This window comes from Pyrus communis, chromosome 15 (genome assembly GCF_041283825.1).
Source record: "Pyrus communis isolate YQ-2024b chromosome 15, ASM4128382v1, whole genome shotgun sequence".
Classification (NCBI taxonomy): domain Eukaryota; kingdom Viridiplantae; phylum Streptophyta; class Magnoliopsida; order Rosales; family Rosaceae; genus Pyrus; species Pyrus communis.
Window position 1 is genome coordinate 42,318,179 of NC_142579.1, and position 14,839 is coordinate 42,333,017.

The window sequence follows — 14,839 nt, forward strand, 5'->3', positions numbered from 1 at the left end:
CTTGCTAGTTTGCTACGATATTTCTGAGAGAAATTTTTTATGCTGATTGGTGAGTACTAATAATGCTTGTGACACTAGTTGTTCTCTGGAATTAGATGGCTTAATGATTTTGGCTTGTAAAATTTGAACCATGTGGTGTCCTATTTTTCGGGTACAAAACCATGTGGTATTTGTAACTCAGATAACGAAACAAGCAATGCTTTGAGGTCCTTTTGACGCACCGAGAAGCGGGACTTCATCCTAGAACATAAGTCGAAGTCCATCAGTAATCTAGAATCCACAACAACAAAAAAAAAATAAAAAAAAATAAAAAATGCTGAAGTTTATTGGTAATAATATGAACGAATTGTTGGAATACAACCCTAAAATCTGAAATAAAATAAAATACAAAATATTTCAATCCCAAAGATTTCATAAATACCAAAACGTGAAATAAAGATTTCTGCCAAAAGCAAGTCCACCTGTTTGGCAAGAGTAAGGGCACGTGCGATTACTATTCATAAATATATTTACTTATTTTTTATGCCTTGTAAGTGTGTTTAAGTGTGTAAAAAATAAACTCCTTGGTTAAATCCGGTAATTTAATTTTAAATACAAAGCAAAGCATAGAATTACATACAAGCATAATCAATTTAAAATAAAATGTGAATGAAGAAGATGGCTGAACTTTGTAAATTTGCTTAAGTGTGTTTAATTTTAAGTTCGTTGTTAAAATAAAATTTGGTATTTTTTTACCCTTGATTTAATTATGGCCATTGATTTTTAAATTTTTTTTGAAATCAGATGAACCAGATGGCACAATCTTTAATTTCCAAAATTTTTTACCATTGAATTGTTGGGTTAGGAATTTTTTTTTTTTTTTTTTTTTTTTTTTTTGAAAACATTGGGTTAGGAATAGTTAAACCCAATGTTTCCAGACAATTGGAGCACTAGTGGAGCTGCTATAACTCTCGAGATATGGCAACAACAAATAATCTTCTAACCCCAGAATTTCTAATTCTCTAATAACTTTATTCATTGAACGTCAATTTTTTTATTTTACTATTGTTACATCTCAAATAACTCAATTTCTGGACTGCATCACCCTAAAAAGTCCTTTCCACACGGCAACCGAAAGCTTTAAACCTGAACCGGTTGTCGGCTTCGATTTCTTCCACTCAAGGGATGACCTAGTTTTAGTGTTGCATCCCAGCAGGATCCCCCATTTATTAAAAGAAAAACTAATAAAAAAAAGTTTGAAGACTTTGAATTTTAACGATAAGGACAAAATAAAAGGTAAAATAAATAGTATTAGGATTAATTTTTTAATGTCAAATTATGATTTTTCGTTAAAATGAACAATACAAATTTTTTTTTTGTTAAAGTTACTTTTATTAAAACCAGTCTAGCTGGGTTTGTTACTTTGTAAAATCCTATATGAACAGATTACTTTGCCCAAAAAAACTTGTCCCACTTTGTTTTGGCAAAAAGTTACATAATTGAAATGCTGATGTTATTGTACTGATGGAGGAGTCATTCATCCCCACGTGCTCTCTGATATATTCTCTAGCTTTCAGATTTATGATTGGAAATCCGATTTTGTACACTTCATTATTCAATAGATTGAAAAGAATAATAATCTAAACCCATCCAAGTTCTTTTCAAATCGCTTTCCTTCTGTATATGATAATATTATATATTCCAAAAAGAAGTCTATTGCTTGTTATTTTGGACAAGGATTTAGGGTTGATTACGTTGGAGGAGATCTGATATCGACATGTTCAAGTAGAATTACAAGGTAATTATGGAAGAATCCGTCATGAAATGACATGTTTACTTTTGAATAAAATAGTGAAACTTCTTTATATGCAAGTGGTGGATTGTTCTTATGAATATATATTTCCCATTAATTCGGTGAGTTTTGTAATTGAGCCTTTTCCCTCTTAGAGTACAGCAAAAAGTTTCAAGCGTTGATTAAAAATTTTTTTTTGCACAATCACAAGAAGTTGTTTCTGCGTCATTTTCAAGTATTTGAGTTAACAGAAAAAAGGCCTTGCAGAAACAACCATCGGAGGAACTCCATATGAACAAGTCATATTTGATGCAAAATTCAAACACGCCAGGGAATACTTTATATGGTAGAGGATATGACGTTTGGAATCTGTTTTTCTTTAGCTTGTAATTAATTAATGTTCATTACTTAATCAAGTTGAACCGTTGCTTTAGACCTTTGTGTGGAAAGAGAGTGCCTACCTAACTATTTTCTAGTTAATCTCTAAAACCTTATCATCATTTAGTAGTACAGTCTGATGGTATTCCACTTCACTTGTAAATGAGAAGTCTTATGTTCGATTATTGCCAAAAGAAAATTTAAACCACATTTTTACTCATCCTCTTTCCTTAATATAAATAATATCATTTGTTATAAAAAATTAAATTAAAAAAAAAGAAGAAGCCTACCAATACTTCCCCTTAAGCACAAATAATCTTCAAACCGAAGAGTGAACCAAACAAAGAGGAAAATACAATAATTTTGTTGACTTTATTTTTATAACAGAAATTAATCATTTTATAATTATAAACTTCAACATCATGTAGAATATAATTAATATATCTATTTTAGCAAAAAAAAAAATATATATATATATATATATATAAAATATATCTACTTGTGAAAACGATGAAGCTAGCTGAGCTGTGTACGGTTTGATGTCTATGGCATAGTTACCAAAGTGGAAATTCGATCCTAAAAAAAATCAAAGTGGGAAAATATATATCAATTATCATGTTGGAAACGTCTTATTTATTAATTAGTACAATATTTATTATTTTGTTGAGGGGCTTGACCAAACAGAAGCGTTTGGGCAGAGCCCAGCGTAATCTTTCTTAACTAAGTTAAATGAGGGATGAGAAGGCTTACCATAGTGAGAAACCGTATTGATTTTAAGTAGTGTTGTTCACGCTTTTTTTTTGGCCCTCACACAGCTTTGGTAATCAGTACCTCAATATTGAGATAGGATCCTTTTTGTGAGGATTCTGAGGATCTTTTAATCATGTCTGTTTATTGTACATCATGCGATCAGTTTTTATCAGATACTGTTTATGTTTAATTTTAAATAATATAATTTTAAATAATTTTTAACTTTACGATGTACAATAAAAGAACAAGATTAAAGAATCTCTGGAATCCTCATAAAAAAGATCCGACAAAAACCCTATCTCAAAATTGAAACTAGATAAACTTAGAAATTTTAAAAGCGTTTACTTGTCTGAGTCGTCATCAAATAATATTTCTTGCAGCATATTTTTGTCAATGGATTTTGTGTTCCGGTGGTAAGAAAGATGGTTTACTCCCTCTGGTGCTTATAAGTTCATGAGTCCAAGGTTTGACTCGTACAGTGTGGTGGTTAACAAGAAGCACTCATGACGGCTAATCATTATTCTGGTTCTTGGATTAAGAGCTTCAATTTCTATATTGTGCATTGTCTTACATCAGACTTAACGACTTTCACACACAGAATGTCCATATCAACAACAAACAAAAAAAGTCCGTTTGAACAATATATATACATATATATATATATATATACATATATATATATATATAAGAAATCTTTAAGAGGAGGAATTTCTAATTTTTTATAAAAATAAGGATTAGTTGTGGGGTCTACATTATATCGAACTTTAACAATTCGAACCGTTTATTTTCAAATTGCATCTTATAGATCATTCTTACAAAATATTAATCAAATTGAAGTTATTTAAAACATCTAATTAGGTTCAAAGAAATTAAAAAATACTTTATTATATAAGAAACAGTGAAAATTTATTTTGATAATTAACTATGTAAATAGTTTCGAGACTTACAAAATAAACGGTTCAGATTATTGAAGTTCGATTTGGAGTGAGCCCCATACCTAATATCTATTTTTTGAAAAAAAAAAAAAAAAGGAATCCCTTTGTATAAAGAACCTATGTGTGTGTGTGTATATATATATATTTATATAATGCGAATACGGATGGTATCTCATTTCTATTATAAAATCAAATGTATTGAATAATTCAACATAAGGGCTTCACTTCGAAGAGGCATAGAAGCATGTCAGCATGTCCTGAAACTGAAGATAAAGGTCTGAAAGCTGCCATACGAGATTAGAGAATAAAAAGTAATGAACCCTTTAAAAGTTTGTACCTTCAAAGCTAACTTCGTCTTTGAACTCAAATCTTTCCTTTGACCCGTGCATCCTATCTGTTGAAATGTTAACGTTAAAACTGGTCAGGTTGATTTCCATTTATTGTAAGAACAAGATCACAAATAAAATTATAAAATTATTGGAAGAATGTATGTGTCTGACCAACCGTATCAAAGAAATTTTATTCGACTTTTGCTCGTTTTCTTAAGTCGAGTTAATATGTTTTCGTTTAGCGATGTTGCTTTGTTTAAAGAGACCTAACAATTTTTGTAGAATATATATTTTCTTTACAGTTATCCTGTCAGCACGGAAAGAGAATCAAATAAAAGGAACTGATTCGGGACAACCCTTTGTAGCTTAGCCTTGGATAAGATAAGTACATGTCCACCCTAAAGAATTAAATCATATTTCGAATTTTTCAGGTTTGATGCTAAAATGGGTAAACATAAATAATCAGGAAAGGGTCCGCCAACTATGAATCGAATTTAAGTTTTTAAGGTCATTTGTTTCATCGTGGTTTAATAGCAAGGGGTCAGAAAACTAGTTACTTATAGGACTTACCTTTTGAATTCTTACTTTAAGTTTGTCATCATAATTGTCAAAAGTTATAATATAATCGTAAATGCTGGTTTACCGTAGTAACAAAAAATAATAATGTCTATTCACTCTAATGCGCGGGTCAATCCCCTTTAATCCCTCTTTTGTCTAATATTTAACAATTTAACACACTAACGTTATTGTTAGTAAAAATAAAAAAAGCAAACAAACATCATATCTAATTGTAATATTAAAATAGTATAATCTAAAGAAAGTTACAAACCAACAAACACACGGATTTATGATGAGGTCTTAAATCAGCAAATCAATATGCTGATATGTTTTTTTTTTTCTTCTATAAATATTTTGAGAATGTGAATGGCTGGTTGGAAAAGATGTTGAATATAATAATAGAGTAGTATTATTTTATGAAACTTAAAAAAGTTTATAGCTAGCAAGAATAGTTATGGATACAAATCAGAACAAAAATCATTTGTATGTACCTGATTTCAATAGTCAAGAAGAAAAAAATATAATTTTTTTGGTGATGATATATTTTCTGAAGTTCCATAAATTCGAGGCACGCGATTGATCAAGTCAATTAATCTATAGTTGTTGATCTTGATTTATATATTATTAAACTCAAAATTATAGCTGCATAACCTCAAAATAAAATAAAATTAGAGTACAGGCCATAGGGGTCGGACTTGGCTTTAAGGAACTAGCCGCTGGCGGCCCCAAGCTATACACAATGACCTCGATCGGCATTGTCGGCAGCAATAATATGCCATGCATTGCGTCACTGTTTTTTTTTTTTTTCATTCATTTTCTTGTTTAATTAATACAACATGCATAGGAAGAGATTGATCCATCTATAAGTTAGGACAACAAGTACTAAATATAATCATCGCATCAATTGGACAAAACAAACAAAAGAACGAAGAGCAAAACAAGTGAAAGTAAATCCATCAGTGCCGACAAATAAAAAGTTAATTACTAAATTGACAATAACAAAACCCTAAAATCGATTAAAATTTTTTAGATTAAATACCGATTGTTGGAATTAAACTCGCACACAAATGTTGGTATATGAATGCAGTGTTGCACACTGACTCATATCAAGGTGGCGCTGGTTAGGATCTGAATACAAGCAAATGCAGTGTTGTTGAACAAGCAAAGCATGCATCCCAATATATAGGAAATTTAGAGATCCTTTCCTATTAGGTTAATGATTACTCGGGGTGTACACCTATTCCCATAATAATATGAATTTTCAAGATTCTCTCCTAATCAGAATATAATCAGTTGATGCAGGTTTCTTCAAGGCTAAGTAGGTCATTTTCGATAAGGAGGGAGCTTATCGGATTGACTTGTTCTGGCAATACTTTTAGTCTTTAGATGATCTGATCGGACCATGTAAGTTATTAGAACCATAATGATCTGATCTTCTGAGGCAGAAGTCCAGAATTGGAACTAAGCTATCCTTTCCAGAGCTCTGCTAATTCCTTCAAGGTCCAATGGCTCGAAAATTACGGTTCCACATTGGCCGACTAAATTAGACACTCTCCCACAATCAAGACACAATACTAGTGGAAATTATATGTTTAAAAAGCATTTTACATGCTCAAAAAGTACAGTACCCATCTAATAAATACTTTCCGTTTAGTATCATTGATTCCAAGAGAGTTAGTACTCCCCGGCTAAACATTAGAAGAATCAAGGACGGATACGAAGTGCTCAGCGAGAAAAGTAGTGCTTCGAAGACCATAGGTTTGAGTATGGCTGTTTATGCCAAAAGCCTCTTTCTTTGCACGCGTATGTATTCAAGCTTTGCTTATGGATGTTCAGGTATTGATTTATTTATTTTCGTTGAATATTATTTATGTAGTTAAAACCATGCATGATCAAGGGCGCACCTAAATTATGGTCAAATTTCATGATGAGAATGTACTAGTATTATTCAGGAGAAAGGGATCTTCTTCGGATCCCTTCTACCAAGTCATCCCTATCAAACAATTCGGGTCCTTGAATTTTGATTCAACAGCAAAAATTATTATAACTTTTAAAGTGGACCCCTGTTTGCAACCGTTGGATCAAATTTCAAGGATCCATATTAGTTGATAAGGAGGACTTGATAGAAGGGATCCAGAGAGAGAGGAGACCTTTCCTTGTTGAGGTATTGATATAATTGGGAAGAATAACCTAACAAAAGCAGCTATCATTTAACTCCCACCGCGCACTGCACTTATTCTGCAGTACACATTGATACGCTTGCCCCAAAATGAAAAAAATTATTATAATATTTATTTTTATTTGTAAGAAAATTAATGATAACTTCATTGAAGTTGTAAAAGGAAGTACACACTGAATCATCCAGCATGATATTAGGAGAATTCTCGTTTGAAACTACAGAATAATCAATAAATATTGCAAATTAGCTAAACGATGAGAATCATACCTCTCATTGCAACAATGTGAAATTACCATGACTAACTTTCAACCTCATGCAACTTAGAAGCAAATTAAAACTTAACATCTTCAATCAGATATACGATTCTTGTTCTTTTTTGTTAATTGACTGCAGCTGCCAGATATATATACGATCGATGCATCACTCTCCAACCCAAATTTTTTTCATGCAAACCCAAATGACATGGTCGAACTGAAAAGTTCAAAATTAAAAAGGTTAAAATTATAATGGGAAAACTGGTTTTCACTCCATGAATAAATTAAAATTTCGTTTTTTGTCCAAAACAAGTAACCATAGGTTCAGTATTCTGTCTCTAAAACAAGAATATTACAACCACCAAAATAAGCATTAAAAATGACCATTTCCACATTTACCTAACATAGGTATAATAAAAAAGACGAAATAAATTCCATTAACCAACGAAAGACTAAACAAGTAATAAAAATAAAAGGACAACAAAGAAGGATTCAAAGCACGCACCTAAACCCTAGCATATGCTTAGCCAGCATATCCTACGTACTCTGAAAATCAGGTTAATCATATCGAATTATTCTTCAACTACAACAGTCCCTCTCACTTACCGGGCATCTTTTCGGTCCTACGCGTTTATAATATACTTGTGGTTAGCTAGCTCAAATCCTAGTATTTAAAAAGCTTCAGGTTGAGAGTTGAGACAGACCCACAAAGCTAAAGCATAATTAAGAGATTGAAAAACACAAAAAAATGAGGTCAAATAGTTTCATTCTTTCGTTAATTCTCCTCTTATTTCATGTTTCTCTGACCCACGCTGCTGGTGGCAAATGGCAGCTCTTGCAACAAAGCGTTGGCATTTCCGCCATGCACATGCAGCTTCTCCACAACGACCGCGTCATCATGTTCGACCGTACCGACTTCGGCCCCTCTAACCTGTCCTTACCCAACGGAGCATGCGTTAATAACGACTGCACCGCACATTCCGCTGAGTATGATGTCAAAACTAACACTGTCCGCCCTCTCACGGTTTTATCCGACGTTTGGTGCTCTTCAGGGGCTGTAGCTCCCGATGGCCGCTTAATCCAAACTGGGGGAAATGGCGCTGGAGAACGCCGCGTTAGGATTTTCGAGCCCTGCACCGGTTGTGATTGGAAAGAGATTGAGAATGCCTTAAACGCCCGCCGTTGGTACGCTACCGATCATATTTTGCCCAATGGACGACAGATCATCATCGGCGGCAGGGGCCAATTCAACTACGAATTTTATCCAAAGACCAAGTCTTCGAGCAATCTCTACAGCTTGCCGTTCCTTACGCAGACTAATGACGCCGGCGAGGAAAACAATCTTTACCCTTTTGTTTTCCTCAATATGGATGGGAATTTATTTATCTTCGCGAATAATCGAGCTATTCTGTTCAATTATGCAAAGAAACAGGTGGTCCAAACGTATCCGCAAATACCGGGCGGCGACCCAAGGTGTTACCCCAGCACCGGTTCAGCCGTGTTGCTGCCGTTAAAAAACTTGAAGGCTCCGTCTGTTGAGGCTGAGGTTTTGGTTTGCGGTGGAGCTCCAAAAGGGTCTTTTGACAAGGTAAATCAGGGTACTTTTGTGGAAGCTCTAAAGACATGTGCTCGCATCGAAATAAACAACCCGAACCCGCAGTGGGTTGTGGAGACTATGCCTCAAGCTAGAGTCATGGGTGACATGTTATTGCTTCCAGATGGTACTGTTCTACTCATCAACGGTGCATCATCAGGAACTGCAGGTTGGGAAAATGGGCGGAACCCGGTTCTCAACCCAATTGTGTACCGACCTGACAACGCAATTGGATCACGGTTTGAACAACAAAATCCTACCACCATACCGCGGATGTACCATTCCACTGCAATATTGTTACGCGATGGTAGGGTACTAATTGGAGGTAGTAACCCTCATGATAAATACGAGTTCACCAACGTACTTTTCCCTACGGAATTGCGATTAGAGGCCTTTAGTCCAGATTATTTGGACGCTACGTACAATAACTTGCGTCCGACAATCGTTGCACCCAATTCACAAGCTAAGATCAATTACGGAAAGAAACTATCCATTCAGTTTTCGGTGAAAGGAAACCTAGTATCAAAATCAGTGTCAGTGTCGATGGTGGCACCGTCATTTAATACACATTCGTTCTCAATGAATCAGAGGCTGCTAGTTCTTGCGGCGGAGAACATTATAAAGGGAGGGACAACGACCCACGAAGTTCAGGTGACTACGCCGGCTTCCCGTAATCTTGCACCTTCAGGATATTATCTTCTGTATGTGATTCATCAACAAATTCCAAGTGCTGCCATCTGGGTCCAAATTCAGTGATAAAATGAAGGTATATATATATAAGATCTTATGTATACTATGTTTAATATTTCCTCTTCCTTTTTATTTTACTAAAAAAATGATTAATTGTGAGCTGAAAACATTAAAATGTTCATAGACAAAGATCAAACTACAAAAGCCAACCGTTTGATTACTTATGTGTGTCATTTAAAGAATTAGAGTCATAGCAATTTGCAAGTTGTATTGTTCTATTTGATTTTGATCTTTTTACCAAAGATTACAAGTTGTAATTAATCTGATGAATAAAGTTGTATATAATTTCCGTCGAACTTTTTTTTTGGCGCCAGTGCGTTATCTTATGATTCTTATGTACGTTGCAAAGAGTTTATTTTGCAAGTTTTGTGCCCAAGACTATTAATAATGCTTCTTATTTTTTTTCTTTTAAAAATAGGGACAACTATTGGCAAGCTACGATTTTTTTGTTTTAACAAACGATATTATCTACAAAAAAAGAGATGGGGTGAACTAAGTCTCACAATAGCTAGCAATAATGTGGTTCGAATTTGCCTATGGCGAGATTGAACCTAATACATCTCACTTATAAGTAAAGAGAAATATCACTAGATCATAGTATTAAGTGGCTCCAACACGTCTTAAGTTTAATTGTCACATCCCGGCCCGAGGGGAATCACTTCCCGGGCCCGCTCCACCACCGTAGCACGATATTGTCCGCTTTGGGCTTACCATTCCCTCACGGTTTTGTTTTTGGGAACTCACGAGCAACTTCCCAGTAGGTCACCCATCATGGGATTGCTCTAGCCTCCTTCTCGCTTAACTTCGGAGTTCCTACGGAATCCGAAGCCAGTGAGCTCCCAAAAAGCCTCGTGCTAAGTAGGGATGAGAATATACAATTAAGGATCACTTCCCTGGGCGATGTGGGATGTTACATTAATGGTTAAGCAAATCGATCATATCATATTATTCTATCTGATTAATTAAAATACATTATGCATTTATAAATTAAGAAAATCGGTGGTGCTCAGTAGAATCTTCTATATTTTCTTTTTGGTAAAAAGAATCTTCTATATTTTCAATATTTGAGCTATAATATTTCGTACATTAATCTGCATTTAACTACACTTAAGTCGTCAAATTATTAAAATGATTGAGATGTAACGAAATGCAAAAAATCTAAATATAGAGATTAGAAATTCCTCAGTTATACAGTACAAAAACTAGAAAACTTTAGAAATTGTTACGTTACCTACATAATAAGAGATGCGTCTCTTTTTCAAGATCATAACAAATTAAGAAAGCTATCGCTCTAACGCCACTAATTACAGAAATATTTGGAGTGAAAATTTCGACCACAAACTAAATTAGCAGAAGACGATTCAAGGCAGACAAAAAAAAAGGTTAAAAAACTAGATAAAAAGGACAATGTGGCTTTTTAAAATAGTCTATTTCGTGCACGTTTTGTATTGGAGCCTTCAGTTTGAGGTTGGCTGGCCAAGCTTCAGGGGCATTCAATTGAGCACACAGGACCCAGATGGGTATGATTTCTTAGGATATATAACACGACATCTTGTACATAAAAATCTTTGACCAAGTTCTGGTACCAAAAATCATTGCGACCTTCTAAACAAATTTACAGATATATTGATAATATGCACATATTATTAGTTAATTAATCAACTTTTTTTAAGAGAAAGTGGGGAGCAAGAATGAGATGTAGAACAAGATGTTCAAGAAAAGCACGAAATAAAAACTAAAAGTTAAAACCCGAAAAGCATACGTTTAAGGTGTTTTCACTTTTAAATTATTTTCATTAGTTTTCTTTACTTCTTCATCTCTCTGTCAATCACATATTTCTTTCTCACTTCAAGTTTCAAGTAGCTTTTAGCATTTTTACTGTAAAATATGAGATTAAAATCGAGTATTTGCTCTCTTCATCAATCTAGCGACAACAGTCATCGTTGCCGCCGGGACTCCTCTGTCTGTCCCCACACGTTTACATGCAGTGGTTTCTATCTATCCCCACGCTTTATCTTTTCACTCCACCACAACTATACATTTAATTTTTTATGGTCGAAACCACCACAGCTATTTAAAGACACCCACCCCACAACTATTTAAAGATGCCCACCCCAAAGCATTCGACATTACAAATCCCACCCACACTTTTACATTTCACACCAACAGACCAAAACACACGACAAAAGAAAGAATGAACCCAAAAGTAACCCTCTCTCTTTCTTTCCTCTTCTTCTTACTCAACTTTCTCCTCATAATTTCTAAGTCTACCCACGCCGCCACCGGCAAATGGGTGCTCTTGCAGCAAAACATCGGCATTACCGCCATGCACATGCAGCTCCTCTACAACGACCGCGTCGTCATCTACGACCGCACCGACTTTGGCATGTCCAACTTGTCCTTGCCCGACGGTAAATGCCGCGAGGATCCCAACGACACCGCTCTCAAAATTGACTGCACTGCCCACTCCGTTGAGTACGACGTCCCCACCAACTCCTTCCGCCCCCTCATTGTCCAAACCGATGTCTGGTGCTCCTCCGGCTCCATTTCCCCAGACGGGCGCTTGATCCAAACCGGTGGCTTCAACGACGGGGAGCGCAAGGTGAGGATTTACCAGCCATGCACTGGTTGTGACTGGAAGGAGTACGACAACGGCTTGGCCGCCCGCCGCTGGTACGCCACCAACCATATTCTGCCAGATGGGCGGCAGATAATCATCGGCGGCAGGCGACAGTTCAACTATGAGTTTTATCCGAAGAGTGCGTCTTCGAGCAATGTCTACAGTCTGCCATTCCTCGTGCAGACTAATGACGCTAAAATCGAAAATAATCTTTACCCATTTGTTTTCCTCAACGTCGATGGGAATTTATTTATCTTCGCCAATAATCGAGCTATTCTGTTCAATTACGTGAAGAACATCATCGTTAAAACCTACCCGCAAATCCCCGGCGGCGATCCAAGGTCGTACCCGAGCACAGGGTCTGCCGTGTTGCTGCCGTTAAAAAACTTACAAGCTCAGTTAGTTGAGGCGGAGGTTTTGATTTGCGGCGGAGCTCCGAAAGGGTCTTATGAGAAGGCTGTTAAAGGCACTTTTGTGGAAGCTTTAAAAACATGCGGGCGGATCAAAATAACCGACCCGAACCCGCAGTGGGTTGTGGAGACAATGCCTCAAGCTAGAGTCATGGGAGACATGACATTGCTTCCCGACGGCACCGTTTTAATTATCAATGGCGCAGCGCTTGGAACTGCGGGATGGGAATTTGGACGGAACCCGGTTTTAAACCCCGTTCTGTACCAGCCTAACAATGCAGTGGGGACACGGTTCGTGCAGCAAAACCCGACAACAATACCGCGGATGTACCATTCAACCGCAATATTGTTGCGTGACGGTAGAGTGCTCGTTGGGGGCAGTAATCCACATATTTATTACGAGTTTAAGAACGTGCTTTTTCCGACTGAATTGAGATTAGAGGCATTTAATCCTGATTATTTGGACGCTAAGTACGCAAACTTGCGTCCCAAAATTGTTGCACCGAAATCACAAGGTACGATCACTTATGCACAAAAGTTGGCCGTTCGATTTTCGGTGACGGGGACTGTAGCTACAAATTTGGTGTCGGTAACGATGGTGGCGCCATCATTTACGACTCATTCATTCTCCATGAATCAGAGGGTGCTTGTTCTTGCAGCTGAGAGCGTGACAAATGTGGCACTATCGACCTACCAAGCTTTAGTGACGACCCCGGGGTCGGGAAATCTTGCGCCTTCTGGATATTATCTTTTGTATGTGGTTCACCAGAGTATACCGAGTGAGGGCATCTGGGTCCAAATTCTGTGAGAAAATATATGATAGTGTATAGAGATACGTATGAATATTTACTTACAAATAGTGTATTTACATTTTTATTTTCCAGAAATTATCATGATTGGAGTTACAAGAATTAAAATATGTCTCCATCAAATTTTGCCCAGTACCGCTTAAAGTCAATGATTAGGTGAATCATCAACATCATATATTATTTAATTAGATTCAAAATTGATAAAAATACATGAGGCATTGGTAATTAACCAACGTTATATTGGGACATAGTGGTGAATATGTAACAAGAACATATGGATAGTAATATTAGCACATTAATAAATACTCTTAAACACATAAACTACTAATTCCTTATTTGTAAATGTTTGATTTAACATCGCTTTACATTTCATTTTATAATTGGAATCATAGTAATAAACAGAATTTTACATATATAGTTTATAATCTCAACAAAATTCATAGCATTATATTGATTAGTTCGTACAGTTGTTTGTCGGCGTTTTACATCGACAAATACTGATAAATAGAAAACCATGATTAAAAGCAAGTAGCGTCCCATCTAGGAAACTTCTGGGATGAAGAATACATACCTGTTTCTGATCGAAAAGAACGCATATATTATGTACGATATACCCTGCTGGGACAAAGATATTTTGTCTATGTTTCTTTATTTTATTTTTTGGATACAACACGATTCGCCCATACCATTTTATATCATTTTCACTGCAGATAAAAAGCTACAGAGGTTTCATCAAATAACTGGAACCTTTGAGTCGTTTTCCCTGTCAGCTAGCTTCACCAAAATGTCAAATACAAATATAGAAAAGTTGCATTTCGACTTCTTTTTCTTCTTTTTCTTCATAGAAACGATATAGAATCAAACAAAGGAGCAGCTTGTACCCAGCTGAGATATGAGTCTCAACTACGACTGTATATTAACTTTATGTACATATTATTTCCTAAGTACATATATGACTTTGTATTCTACAAGATAAGCATTATCCCCACACATAAGCAAGGCTCCAAAACTATGTATTATTCCTTCAAGTAGGGTTCTTCTGTTCACATGGAAATTAAACCAGCTCTTCATCTTCATATTTGAAACCTCCCACTGCGCACCATCAAGCAAATAAAATGATAAAAACACAATTTTTCTTCCCTGCACAATTCTATTTAACTTGTCATTTGTTTGTTTAATCTACTAAATTTAATGATCGATCAGAAATAATTAAAGAACAGTATGTAAGAGGATTATAAAAATAAAAAATTGTATAATTATCATTTCGCAATCAACAAAAACGCCCAAAACCAAATCTTTTTAATACCAAAAACAAAAAGTCATACGTACGACAACAAAACATGAGGCAACTGGCTTTGCGCGTCAATTTAGCCAAATTGCAGAGGTTGTCTTGGTGTGCATGTTGGGAGATCGACGGTGAACCATGTAAAGAGCCGCTAGTGTACAAAGAAAATTAAGATTAAGAGAGGGATCGAAAATGATTAACCCCACAGTTCACATGT

General features: G+C 35.7%; 1 protein-coding gene and 1 pseudogene across 2 annotated transcripts; both read left to right on the forward strand.

Annotated features, from left to right (window-relative positions):
* Positions 1–7,857: 7,857 nt before the first annotated feature.
* Positions 7,858–9,794, forward strand: LOC137730093 (aldehyde oxidase GLOX1 pseudogene; annotated as a pseudogene). Its single transcript, XR_015956411.1, has one exon. The product of XR_015956411.1 is annotated as an aldehyde oxidase GLOX1 pseudogene (transcript).
* A 1,582-nt stretch (positions 9,795–11,376) lies between these two features.
* Positions 11,377–13,445, forward strand: LOC137717090 (aldehyde oxidase GLOX1). The gene has a single exon (XM_068456402.2). The coding sequence runs from the start codon at positions 11,693–11,695 to the stop codon at positions 13,334–13,336; it is 1,644 nt and encodes a 547-aa protein (XP_068312503.1). The 5' UTR covers positions 11,377–11,692; the 3' UTR covers positions 13,337–13,445.
* The last annotated feature ends 1,394 nt before the right edge of the window (positions 13,446–14,839 follow it).